This window comes from Mustela putorius, unplaced genomic scaffold (assembly GCF_011764305.1).
Source record: "Mustela putorius furo isolate JIRA1106 unplaced genomic scaffold, ASM1176430v1.1 tig00003869_pilon_pilon_pilon, whole genome shotgun sequence".
Classification (NCBI taxonomy): domain Eukaryota; kingdom Metazoa; phylum Chordata; class Mammalia; order Carnivora; family Mustelidae; genus Mustela; species Mustela putorius.
The window spans coordinates 3,301,036-3,315,261 of NW_025422021.1; the positions used below are offsets into that span (position 1 = coordinate 3,301,036).

The 14,226-nt window shown below is 35.8% G+C and overlaps 1 protein-coding gene across 3 annotated transcripts in view; it reads left to right on the top strand.

Moving 5' to 3' along the window:
- SESTD1 (SEC14 and spectrin domain containing 1) overlaps positions 1–14,226 on the top strand; it is a 140,616-nt gene that overhangs the window by 30,035 nt on the left and 96,355 nt on the right. For 2 of the 3 annotated variants that reach the window (XM_045066621.1, XM_045066619.1), the window contains exon 2: positions 13,599–13,678. In XM_045066621.1, the coding sequence (XP_044922556.1) occupies positions 13,624–13,678 (55 nt within the window). In that variant the 5' untranslated portion in view covers positions 13,599–13,623. The remainder of the gene's footprint in view (positions 1–13,598; positions 13,679–14,226) is intronic. The other variant, XM_045066620.1, reaches the window with a different exon arrangement.

The window sequence follows — 14,226 nt, forward strand, 5'->3', positions numbered from 1 at the left end:
TGATGTGGGGCTCCATCTCAGGACACTGGGATCATGCCTGACCTGAAGGTAGATGCTTAATTGCTTAAGCCACCCAGGCACCCCTTTTTCTTTTATTTCTTAACTGAGATTAGTCATCTCTTTTTTTTCATATCTTTTTGCTTTTGTCATTTTTAGGATTTTACAAATTTTTGATTCAGAGTGTTTTTTTTCATATTCCAAATGCCCATTTAAAGAGATATAATTCAGTTTGGGATGTTTATTAAAGTTTCTGCTTCATTGTTGTTTGGGAGGTACGTTTCATCAGCATAATTTTTCTGATTTCATTTTTTTAAAATTTTTAAAAATTTTTTTTTAAAGATTTTATTTATTTATTTGATAGAGAGAGATCACAAGTAGATGGAGAGGCAGGTAGAGAGAGAGAGAGAGGGAAGCAGGCTCCCTGCTGAGCAGAGAGCCCAACTCGGGACTCGATCCCAGGACCCTGAGATCATGACCTGAGCTGAAGGCAGCGGCTTAACCCACTGAGCCACCCAGGCGCCCCTCTGATTTCATTTTTTATAGTAGTGTTATATAGATTAAGATTGGTTATTCCTCTGCATTTCTGTGAGCAAGGCTGATGTTTTTGGCGGTGGGGGGGGGTGTCTTAGAATACTAAATCAATAGTACCCTCTCTGTCACTGTAGCAAAATATAGTTTGTTAGACATCTTTATTTCTTCTTGTAGGGGAAAGGATTGAGTCTCTCAGTTGGCCTCAGTGGTAGATTCATAATAGATTGCTGGGAGGTGTAAGAATCAGTCCTAGGAAAGGGCTCTTGATGGGTGATAGGTGTGGTCTGTTTAATTTTAAGCGTTTAAGCTGGTATAATGAGCTTAAGTTAAAAGGGGGATTTAAAAAGACAATTCTGGCATATCACCCATCCGACAGACACAGAACTGCAGCTGGGCCTTCTTGAGGTACTGAAGACCAGGGTGAGATGTAAAGCAATTTGTCACAGCTAATAAGGGACAGAGTCAGGATTTGACCCCTTGTCAGTCTGACTTTCCTCTTAATCATGAACCCCTGTTGCCTCTGCTTGTTTTCAGGAATTCCATAAACAGTATTGAAGTCATTAAATGTGAGAAGTGCTGCTTTGTGCCTCCTACCTAAGTGGTATGCTTTGTACTAGAAGCACTGGTCACATCAAGAAGGCCCTTTTAAACTTCAAGAATTCTTTTAAGCAGTCGCCATTTCTTCTCTTTTAAAAATATTTTGATTTGTTTAATTGCCGTTGTCACAATCTCACATCTAGAGTATAATATTGGGTGATGGCAGAAATTACATTGCCTCGATTATTAGAAATATTTGCTAGTGAAGGGGCGCCTGGGTGACTTAGTCGGTTAAAAAGTGTCCGACTTTTGGTTTCAGCTCAGTCTGTGGGATTGAGCCCCACATAGGGCTCTGCACTCATTGTGGAGACTGAGATTCTTTGCCCTCTGCTCTTCGCGCCTGCTTATGCATTCTCTCTTTCTAAATAAATGAAATCTTAAAAAGGAAGGAAGGAAGGAAATTTTTTTTTTTTTTTGCTAGCAAAAAACTTCTTTTTGACTGTCTAGAGGAATCCCAGAGTTTCCTCTATGTTTCTTTTGTGAATTTTACAGATCAGATAATCTGCCCAGTGAGATGTGGGTGCTAGAATCGGGAGCCATCTAAATATTGCAAGAAAGAAATAGAAGCTGGGAAGTATTTATAGTTACTAAAGTGAGAAAATGAGTTAGTTGGAGGAGGGGATGATGGTGAATATTACAGTAAAATTGAAGATATAATTCAGAAAATGGAAAAATATTCATGTTATATTTAGTGGTTTTTTTCCCAAGCGTTGAAATATAGATAATGAAAACTCACTTAGGCTCTAAAGGTAGTAAAAAGTTAAATAAGCCAGTTCTAAAAGTCAGAAGTTAGAATGGGTTACAGCATAAAGAAGGCTTTTATAAAGTGCCTCTCTCCATTCATGATCCTGATGCGCCAGGTCCCAAGATGTTTCAGTAAAGGTTCCTGAACTATGTAATTTAATATTCTGCTCAAAGTAAATGCATGCTCTATTCATAGTGCTTTGTCAAGTTTAAAATTACCTAAGCTTGTTTTCTCTTACTCTTTCTCCTGTTTCCTAATTATTCTGCCCAGTGACTCCTAAATGAGAAAGCCACGGTGGGATCATGAGAAGGGAGTTAATTCAGCAAGTATTGTGCACTGGTCATGTGCCGAGTGGTGTCCTAGGCAAATACACATATTCAAACAAATTGAACTCCGTCACCTACTTTAGATTTCAGAAATAATCTTTTTGGTTCTGTTGACTATGTAGCTAAAATAAATTGATACTAAATTTGGAACTGTGCTCTCACCTGTTGAATTGTGTTGCATGCAAAACCTTTGGACTGTTTTAGGATTAAACAATATGATACTCATTCTTCACCTAAGAGATCTGCCTGTCTTGGACCAGCCACTGCTCTTCCCACATTACAGTGAATGCCTGTTGTGGACATATGCTTTTCTTAGTAATTTATTCACTTAAAAAAGAGTATGGTATGGTGATGGTGGTAGAGGGAGGGAGAGACTGCTGAGGAAGTGACCCCAGTCACAAAGAACGACCTGAAGAGACTGGAAATCAAGTTCTCTAGTGCCAACAGAACAGCAGGGACAAGGATCCAGCCTGCCTGCCTGCCTGCTTCTCTTTATCTTCTGGTTTCTGCCTCTGACAGAATTGGTCTCCTCCTCCTCAGCAGTTTTACATGAGGATCAAATATTCAGATCTTTCTCCATAAGGGGTTTAGAATATGATGGTGAATATGTGAATATTTAAAAATTATGTGTAGTCTAGTTCCTGTGTTTTCTTGATTTTTAAAATAAAATATTGCTAAATGCAAAAAAAATTTTAAGAATTGTAGCTTCCATTTTTACAGTATTGGTGTGTTTAAGGGTGAGTCTTTTTAATTTTATCATAGGCATTTTCAAACATATAAAAACAGAATAATAAAATGAACCACTGTTTACATATCTTCTGCTTTTGGCAGTTATCAACACATGGCCAGTTTTATTCCACGTATGCCTCTCCAATTATTGACATAAATCCCAGACATATTCCATTTGCAGATATTGAAGTATGTTATTAGAAGATAAGAGGCTCTTAACAAATAAAACCTTCATGTCATTATACTTTAAACATGAGCAGTTCTGTTCAAGAGCTATTAAAGACCTTTATTCACATTACAATAAAGGTTACTATATTAAACAAGAGCATGAGAAATAAAGTTCTTAGGCCTTGGACCCAACCTTAGGTTTAAATGCTAGTTTTGCTGTTTGTGAGCTACATGACGTTGGGCAGGGGATCTTTTCTTTATTTCACTAAGCCTAGTTTCCTCAGCTGTTAAATACTGACAACACTACTTCTAACAGGATTGTTAGAAATGTTAGAAATAAATGAAGCAGTGTTGCAAAGTGATTAGGATACTGTTTTGTAAAACATTCTAGTAATGTTATTCATTGTTACTTTTTATTTGGAGGTATAAGGAAATACACAGGTTAAGTAATTGAAGATTCTACCTTTTAGGATAGGTGTTATTTTAAAGTGACTTGCATTCAATTTTAAGCCCTTGATATTTGGGCCTACAGAACAGTCTTAGTATTGTTTTAATTCAAAGGCACATTTTATGCTTTTCTCAAAAGCAGTCTTGATTTGTTTTAAACTGTGATGATTCTCTAGATTGGATGTTTGTGTCCCCCCAAAATTTATATGTTGAAAGCTAATCCCCGATGTGATGATATTTGGAGGTGGGCCTTGGAAGGTGACTAGTGCTCTTATAAGCAAGACCCCAGAATGCTCCCTTGCCCTTCTTACCGTGTGAGGACACACATAGAGGATGGTCCTCTTGTGGGTCAGGAAGTGGGTCTTCACTAGACACCTGTGTATTGATCTTGGGCTTCTCAGCTTCCAGAAATGTAAGAAATAAATATCTGTTATTTGTAAGATACCCACTCTATGGTATTTTGTTATAGCAGCTTAACCAGAACTGTGAGAAATAAATTTCTGTTGTTTATAAGCCACTCAGTCTGGTATTTTTGTTCTAGCATCTCAGGGAGACTAAGACAGTTTCCTTATCAATAAAATGGAAAAGTTGGAGTGGATGCTGTCTGTGATTCTGTGATTTATAAATCTGTTAATTTTTGTATGATCTTGGGGAAATTCCCTGTACCTCACTTATCAAAAAAATAGACATGCTAACAAAGTAGTATGTTGTTGTGAGGATGAAATAATAATCTTGAACATAAAAAAAAAAGTAACAGGATGTATTGAGTTACTTAAAGATGTGGCCGTTTTAGCCTTGGGAGGGAATGCTTTGGCTATGGCCTGTGATGAATCAGTGGTAGTAAGTCAGTAATTAGTGGAGGAAAGAAAATTTACCTGCTGATAGATTTATTACCTACCATCCTGGAGTATATTAAATGCTATTTTTTTTTAGCTCACCTAATCCTCAGTCCTGTGAGTTAGTTCATTGATTATGCTCATAAGAGAAACTGAAGTAATCGCTTAAGTCCCCTACTTTGTAAATGGCTGCTTTGAAGTCACACCTTGTCCCCAAGACCATGATCTTTACCATTGCACTAAACTGCCTTTTGGAAAGAATAGCTCTTTGGAACAGAATCCCATGGCAGAGAAGTTTTCAGTGGGGGAAGTCTTTGCTTGGGAAAAGGTAGCTAGTATTAATAGTCCTAATGAGGTATAAAAGAGGTGATCATTTTATAAATAGTTTTTCATATGTCTTATATTACTTTGTTCCATTGATGGTGAAGTGATATTTCAGTTAGTGGACAAGTTAAAGGGTTTGCAGTATGTTCAGTATTGCATTTGTAGTTTTGTAGTTTTACTTAAAAAAAAAAATACGTTACATTACACATTATTTTTTTTAAACGAGATGTTTAGTATGATGGAAAACAACTCTTTTACATGTTCACTGGCTTCTTTCTGCCAGGTAATACTGTAATTCCATTTTTGAGTAGTTTTCCATTGTATTAGTTAACTTAAATACTTTTAAACATTTTTTTAGTATTGTTTTTTACTTTTTTCCCAGTGTGGTGTTTGGTATGTGTCTTAAATTGACATCATATAAACAACAGAATGTGGTAGTGCCAAAATCTCAGTTCATGTTTTATGTATATTTCAGTTGAACAAAAGTTCTCTTGTGAATGTATGGTATCCAACAGATAAATGATTGGATACTAAAATTAGTTTTTATGCCAATTCTTTGGAATTAGAAATCTGATGATACATGTGAACCTTTGTTCAGATTCATTAGACTGTTAATATCTGGGATATTGGATTTTGTCTGAGATCATCTCCATGAAAGGCATGTATGTCTTTGCCAAGGATAGAGGAAAACCACTTTTTTTCTAGGGTTAAGGTTAAGAGAGAAGAAGTTTGGTGATTACCCAAAGAAATTCTGAGATGAAGAGAAAGGCAAGAGATACCTGTAGTAGGTAAAGAGGGTTTGAAATCTAGAAATGAGAGTTTGTGAAGTTATTATGGCTGGATGTGCTTTTTGCTTTGGTAATGGAGGGAGACCTACCCAGCAGGTGAACTCGATGGACATATTCATTGCCCTGGTGAAGGAAGTGGTCCAGGTTTCTTGGAGTTCAGGAAGACTGAGATGCAGAAACTGTGCTGGTAAAGAGCTTATCTAAGATCTTTGGAAACATATAAAGAGGCTTTAGCCACAGGCTTCTCTATAGCTGGGGAGGCCAGAAATATCTACCTTCCTGGGATTCTTCAATCCTGATTCATTTTACTAAAACAATATTCCCTTTTCCTTCACCTCACTTTTGGTGAAGAAGCAGCCAGACTCCTGAGTGTATCACTAAACAGACAAGAGGAACCAAAGATTTGAAAAATTTTTGCAGTTGAGGAATTTTTAAAGTTGGACTTTCAAAAAATGGAGGTTTGCAGCTGCTAAGGGTTTGATAGAATAGCTGGAGTTGTGGAGAAATATTTAAGGAACTGACTTCCCTTTGTTTCTTGACCTTCTGATATTTTCATAGCAAACTCAAAATATTTCTCTTTCTAACCTTTCTTCCTTTTTTCCTCCCTTACTGAATAAACTAGGTCCTGATGCAGTTTTATTATAGAAATTATAGTTTTGGCTAGATGTATATTGTGGTGCAAGTTTATTGTTATTAATACAATAATATTTATATTAATTATGGTAATTAATATAATTAATATATATTACATAGCATACGTATAATAAAATTAATGATAATTATTATTTAATCACTTTTATTTAAAATCTTAAAAAGTGTTGTTATTTCATTTAGAATTGTCAATACTATTGCAAAACTAGATTAATAATCATCCTGGCATAATGAAAAATTACATAAATTTTTAACTCTTGATTTGCTTCACTGTTGTATTATTGTAAATCTGGATAAGTTTATTTCTGTATAATTTCATATATGGATATGTAGAGTGATATATCTAGTATCTATATGTGTGCTTGCTTATTTTCATCCCCAAGATTGCTTTTATGTCATAACAACAGTTGAAGGTATTTCTAATCTGAATTTAAGGACAGCTGTAGTATTTCTTCTGGAAATGTAGGCTAAGGAGCCAGCATTCTGATTTTGTTCATCGCCATTATGTGTCTACATGATGTAGACTTATTAGAGATGATTTAGTTAGCCTTAGGCTATCCTAATGGGTTTTCACTGGTTGTTAAAGCTCTTTGAAGAATCTAACTAAATTTTCCAAATAAACTGGTTGATTTATATTTATTGAGAGAGGAGTTCCAGTACACCCACTCATATCATCAATTACAATCTGTTATGAAGTGTAATTTGCCCAGTCTTAATTAAAAGGCTTGCAATTCTCTTTCCCTGACACTCAGCACATCCTCTGCTGCCCTCTAATGGCTGCCCATTGGTAGCATCATTGTTGTCCCTCTAACTGCCATCATGGACCTGCATTTCTCCAGCATCTAGCAGTTTAGTTTATATGCCTCCTGGATCTGTGAGAGACTGTCCCAGTAGAGAGAAACTGGGAAGAGCTTCTTTGAAGGAAAAGCATGCATATATGATCCGATGATTGCTCCACACTTGGGGTGATGTTAATATTTGTAGGGTGTTTGTTTTATATATTTCTTTATTTGTTCATTTATTTATACATTCATTTATTAGATATTTTTTGAATGCCAGGTCTATCACCTAGTGTTGCCTAGATCTATTAGGTGCTCATTATAGTTTTGTTAAATGAGGAATGAATGAGTGAGTAAATACAAAGATAAATCAGAGAAGATCTCTGGCCTTGGGGAGACACATACCAATTTACCTATTTGGCTGTTCCAATTTTCCTCTTTTAATGCTCCAAGATCTTGGGAGAGATGTTCAAAGTAGAAGATGGATACAAATAATAGTTGAAACTTAGCCTCCTTTACATATCTAATTCTCAGAATTCATCATCTCTAATTGTAAAGGGCTCTGTTTAATTTGCTTATTTTGTTTATTTATTTATTTTCCCACTCATATGATGTGCTTAGAGTAGTGAAACTCATAGAGACAGAGAAGAGAATGGTTGCTTCTTTTCTTGTTTGAGAATATGATCCACTCAGGTATATATATCTGAGTTAATATATTAACTATATATATTATATATAATATATTAATATTAGTTAATATATTAAAGTTGTGAAAAATAATGGTCTGTATCTATCTTATTGGAGAAGAGCATGAACAGATACCTTTGTGTTATATAACATTTTATTGTGGTGATGGTATTGGGTGATTATATTTTGCAAGATTTTCCTTTGTTTTTTGTGTTTTGCACTTTAACTATTTTGTGAGATAGAAGATAACCAGAGATAGGCAATTTTTTTTACATGGCTGTGCTAATGAGTTGAAAAATCTAAAACAAGTAACTTTTGAAAAACTATTTAATTGGAACTAGTAGTACAGTAATTATTTTCATTACCCATCTCCTTTGTGATGAGGACAATGAAAAATTGGTGGGAAGCAGATTCTAGAAGGATTAACATCACAGCTTTCTTTTTTCTTAATTTTTCTATTTTTTAAAGTTTTGTGTTTTTTTTTTTTTTTTTTTTGAGAGAGAGAGTGAGTGGAAGTGGTAGGAGGGTTAGAGGGAGAGGAAGTGAGAGAATCTTTTTAAAAATTGTTTTATTTAAATTCAATTTAGGTAAGGTATACTGTATTATTTGTTTCAGGGGTATTAGTGATTCATCAGTTGCATACAACACCCAGTGCTCACCATATCAAGTCCTTCATTAATGCGCATCATCTAATTACCCCATCTCCTCCATCCACCTTCCCTCCAGCAACCCTCAGTTTGTTAACTGCAGTTAAGAGTCTCTTGTGGTTTTCCTCCCTCTCCATTTTTATTTTATTTTTCCTCTCCTTCCCCTACGTTGATCTGTTTTGTTGTAAGTTCTACATATGAGTGAAATCATATGGTATTTGTCATTTTCTGACTGACTTATTTCACTTAATATAATACCCTCCTTGCATATGGCAAGATTTTATTCTTTTTGATGGCTGAGTAATATTCCATTGCATATCTAGGTAGATAGATAACACATCTTTATCCATTCAGGTGTTGAAGGACATCTGGGCTCTTTCTATAGTTTGGCTGTTGTGGACATTACTGCTATAAACATTGGGGTGTACATGCCCCTTAGAATCACTATGTTTGTACCCTTTGGATAAATACCTAGTAGCTCAATTGCAAGGTCATAGGGTAGTTCTATTTTTAACTTTTAGAAGAACCTCCATACTGTTTTCCAGAGTGGCTGTACCAGTTGGCATTCTCACCAGGTCTGTAAAAGGGTTCCCTTTATTCCCCATACTTGCCAACATTTGTTGTTTCCTGACTTATTAGTTTTAGCCATTCTGACTGGAGTGAGGCGCTATCTCATTGTGGTTTTGATTTGTATTTTTCTGATGATGAGTGATGTGGGACATTTTTTCATGTGCCTATTAGCCGTAAGAGAGAATCTTAAGCGCAGGCTCCACACCCAGTGTGGAGCCCAGGGTGGGGCTTGATCTCAAGAACCTGAGATCATGGCCTGACCCGAAATCAAGAGTCAGACACTTAACCAGCTGAGCCACCTGGGTAGGTGCTTCATCGGCTTTCATTTCTTGGCTGCTTTACATTTTATCCATGAGGTCATTTGAAGTGGCCTACACACCCAAAAGCCTTTATTTCTCATTAAGCTACTTTTTCATCACTATCAACATGTTCTTAGGGAAAAAAAATTCTTTGTATTTTCTCAAAATGGGATGGTTCTACAAAGTAATGGAAAGTTTGGATAAAACATCCATCTCTCAGGAGACAGTGACAAAAAATAAGATTGCTTCTGGATATCGTAGTGTGTCAAGGTAAATCTAGACTGGAGACTAAGACCATCTGTCTTTTTCACTTTAAGTATATGGAGAATAATACAATGGTGAAGAATTTGGCCTTGTCTGCATACAATCAATAACCTGACTTGCAAAGCTTGGATAACACGGATACTACTTTAAAGGTCAGCTGCAGTTATCATTTCTTATGACTCTTGGAATCCTAGGAATTCCATATATTCTTTTCTCTTGGGTACTGGTTAATTAGGTTTTATTGTGGCAGTGGTTTAAACCTTAGTGTTGATGGACATTTTCAGTCAGAATAAATGGCAAAAGATTTTTTAAAAAGCATTAAATGATGGCAGATACTACTAAACTTTGAATTACAGTTTTGCTTTCTATACCAAGCAAGTTTCTCTATTGACTAAATGAGAAGGGTATTCTAGCTAACTTAAGCAGAAAAGGGATTTATTGGAAGGATGTTATATAACACGCAGAATTGATAAGAATCATGGAGAAATAGACTCAGAAAATAGGAAGGAACCAAAGACAGTTGAGAATTGGTTTGTGCTTATGCCAAAGGGAAAGTTTGATTAGAAAGCCCCTTCTGTTTCTATGACTAAGTTGTTCCTGCATCTGTATTACCTCTTCAAGGTTGAAATTACTTCGTGGCTGCATCCCACTGACTACCTAGAGCAGTAGTTCTCTTGTTTCCAGCTTATTCTCTTGGGTCAAAACTTTTTGTAACAATTCTTGTATCACTTGGCATTTGCACTGTTGTTTGTGGAAGCAGTGGTAGCAAAAGTTACAGCACCTAGCATGAATTAAGACAGCACATATGTATATATCCTGTATATATAGGATACACATATGTGTGTGTGTATTAATTTTGTATATAGTCTAGAGCTCCATCTTTCTCATTTGGCCAAATGTCACTGGATATTTTCAGAGCTATTTTACCAGTAAGTTGATAATGCAATGTGAGAATATCATTATGGAATATATTGCCTGGGTGTGAATCCTAACTTCCCCACTTAACTAGCTGTGAGATGCTGGGCAATGTTTAAGTTGTCTAAGCCCCAGTTACTTCTTCTGTAAAATGGGGATGATGATACTTACCACATAGAAAAATTGTGAGGATTAAATAAGTTAATACAAATAAATTATTTAGAACAATGCATGGTTTATGTAAATATTAGGTGAATATTAATTTTCATTATCATTTTGATTATTGTTGGGGAAGAAGAATTTTTCTCTGCTTCTGAAGGTTCTTTTGCTCTAAGTTTTTTTTTTTTAAGATTGTATTTATTTATTTGAGAGAAAGAGAGCACAAGCAGGGGGAGTGGCAGAGAAAGAGGGAGGAGCAGGCTCCCTGCTGCAGGTGGGTCTTGATCCCAGACCCTGGTATCATGACTTGAACCAAAGTCAGATGTTTAACTGACTGAGCCACACAGGCGCCCTGGAACTGGTCTGAGAATTAAATTCACATGAGACAGATTGAGAGAAGAAAATCAAATTAATTACCTATAGGAATCCACATAATTATGAGATTCTAAAGACAGCCAGGCAAAATGAGATATATATGTCATCCTGAACTTAGGAGAAAGGGGTAGGAAAACAATTCACAGGAAGATGAAAAAGAGTAAATGTTTGGTAAACAAATGTTAGGCCCTATAGCAACTGTAGGAACAATAAGCTATAGAGAGAACTTAATCAAAGATCAAAATTGCTTAAGTTCCTCAAGGTCTACTGCCCTGAGTTCATATTTTAATGCGGTTTATCTACAGTGATTAATAGCTCTCCCTGGAGCAAGTCCTTTATTTGAGTTCACTTAGGCAGTTAGGGGGAAGGTCAGAGTTTCTAATTATGTCTTTTGGGCCTTGATTATTTTTGTTTTTAACTCAAAAATATCTGAATGTCCCAGGGACTTGTCTGGGGGCAAATAACTCACTCTGAACCCCCACATTATCTCATTTTCAAATCTGGTCTCTGATAAGGTGGTCACAAGAGAGGGGACCGTAGATATGAATCTGAGCTCTCTGGTTTTTGTAGAGCTGGGTAACTGACTCCTCAGGTTAGGGTATTGACCTGCAAGTATGAACTACTGATTTAATTTAATTTAATTTATATTTGAGATAGAGTGAGTGAGAGAGAAAGAGTGAGAGAGCACAAGTTGGGAGAGGGGTAAAGGGAGAGGGAAAAGCAGGCTCTCCATTGAGCAGGGACCCTGATGTGGGGCTTGATCCCAGGACTGTGGGATCATGACTTGAGCGAAAGGCAGATGCTCAACCGACTGAATCACCCAGGTGCTCTTGCTACTTGTTTTAGATTTAAAATGTATAATGTGAGCTTTTCCATCACATTTCCTACTAGTTGTATGTCAGCAGCGGCCAATGTAGAACAAAAATGAACAAATTGCAAACAAATATTCAAGAATAAAACTTGAGAAAAATCTATCCTGTTTAGTTTGATAGCGATTTTTTTTCTTTGTAGACAGGTACAAATAATGGTGATTTTTTTTTTTAGTTGTATATATAGAAGCTGTAAAATAATATATTTCTTTAAGTAATCTTGTTTAATTAGTGATTATTTGACAAATATTAGGATCACATCTTTTTTTGTTAATATCTGAGGTTTTTTTTCCTTAATAGACTTTTTTTTTCTAGGGTAGGGCTATGACTTGAGTTTTTAGCTCCAGCTAATAACATAGTATCTGTAATGGGATAAGTTCATAGCAAATTTTTGCTGAATAAGTAATATATTTTCATTTGGAGTCACATTTTCTACTCTGCTCGAAAATTATTTTCAAGAAAGTATGCTTTGTGGTGACTATGGTTTATAATACTATACTGCATATTTGAAATTGCTAAGAGAATAGGTCTTAAAAGTTGTCATAAGAAAAAAAATTTTGAAACTGTGTATGGTGACTGATGTTAACTAGACTTATTGTGGTAACTTTGCAATATATGTAAATAGTGAATCATTGTGTCCACTTGAAACTAATATAGTGTTATATGTCAGTTATATCTCAATTTTAAAAAAGGAGGCTGTTAAAATTCGCTAAATACAAAGCAAATTCATGGAGTATTGCAGGGAGCTGTCACTATATTGTGATGGTGGGTGGGTGTCAGGTGGGATGGGGAAGGAAGAATAAAATGTGCTGGAGAATACATCTCAGATGTGTAGTTAAGTATAGGTGGATAATAATAATTGAAACTTTGATTTTTTTTTTTTTTTTGCTTTGTTTTAAATGGCCTGCTCTCCTCAAAATCCTATTTTAATAGTATATGGGGCTGGCCAAGTCTCCAGATGCCTATGCTGTTAAAGCTCCCTTTCAAGGGAAACTGTCTTGTCCTTAGGCCTTGCTGTGTGGATAGTCCCATTTTGTATTTAGGCATAACCCCTCTCTGTGGCCAAGTGAATACTAGAAAACGAAACCAAGAACAGTGAATTATAGCTTGATAGGAGATCAGCTGGGTTAATCAGATCTTTCCCTGGAGATTTAAAAAAAAATTCATGTTGTGGAGAGACGGAGATAATTAACAGTGGTGACAAAAGTTGAAACAGTATATTAGGAAATATCTTGAGGTAAACATGAGGATAAGAAGTGATATGGAGAAGCAAAAGTATGAGAAATTAGGAATAGCTATTTAATAGTGCAATGGAAAGAGTCAGATATTTGGAATTAAGCTGTATAATTAAGGAGGAGAGCAATAGAGAAAAGATTGCCTCTTTGAGTAATTGATTCATTCCTTTATTCAGCAAGAATTATTGAATTACTATTGTTCTACCCCAAGAGTATTGCTCCGGAGAAGAGTTAAGTCAGTGGGGCACCTTGCTGGTCGGTAGAGCATGTGCCTTTTGATCCCACGGTCCTGAGTTAGAGCCCCATGTTGGGTATGGAGCCTGCTTAAAAAATAAAAAAACAAAAAACAATAACAAAAAGAGTTAAGCCAGTGATTCTCAACTGGCTGTGATTTTTGCCTACCAGAGTATTTGGCAATGTCTATAGAGACATTTTGGTTGTCACAGCCTGGAAGAGGGAGTGTTGTTTGTATTCTAATGGGTAGAGGCCAGGGATGCTGCTAAACACAATGCCCAGAACAATTCTTATAAAAAAAAAATCTGACTCAAAATGTTAGTAATGCTGAAATTGAGACTCCCTGGGATAAGCCATCATAAGTATGTATTTCACAGAATAGTTACTTTCTTGTAGTTAACATTTACCTTTCTTTGTTTTCAGAAGTGAGGACATTTACTGGAATAAAATGGAGGCCTCAGTAATACTACCCATTCTGAAGAAAAAACTTGCATTCCTTTCAGGTATGCTTTCTTCTTAAAACTGGAAGAGTTTCATATATAAATTTGTTTAAACTTTTTCCTTTGGTAAGTTCAACAGAAATGCATTTTTCTGTGAAGGTTTCATTTCAGAGATATTTCTGAGACCTCTGTTAATCAGAGTGGATAGCTGTGTGCAAGCCACCTCTGTCACTGTTGGTACTTGGCAGTACAATATTTACTCTGTAATTGATTAAAATGACCTCTGCAAGGTAGATGTCATATCTTTTTATATAAAAATGAAATAATACGGGCCAAGAATAATTGACTAACCAGCACCTAAGTAATTGTTTTTGAAATATAGAATTAGTTTTTATGATATCCTGCATCATAGCTTTTGTCTTCCATCTTCCTGTGAGATAGTTTCAGTGCAGTAGGAGTAGTTAGGAAATACCAGTTACATGGTTTTCACTTTTTACTCTTCGAATTGGTTTATACAGGCTTGAATTTTTCTCTGGCTATTAACCTAAAGTGTGTATTTGCTAAGAATCGGAGAGAAGCTGAAAGATACTTTATTAGTTGCAGGGTACTTC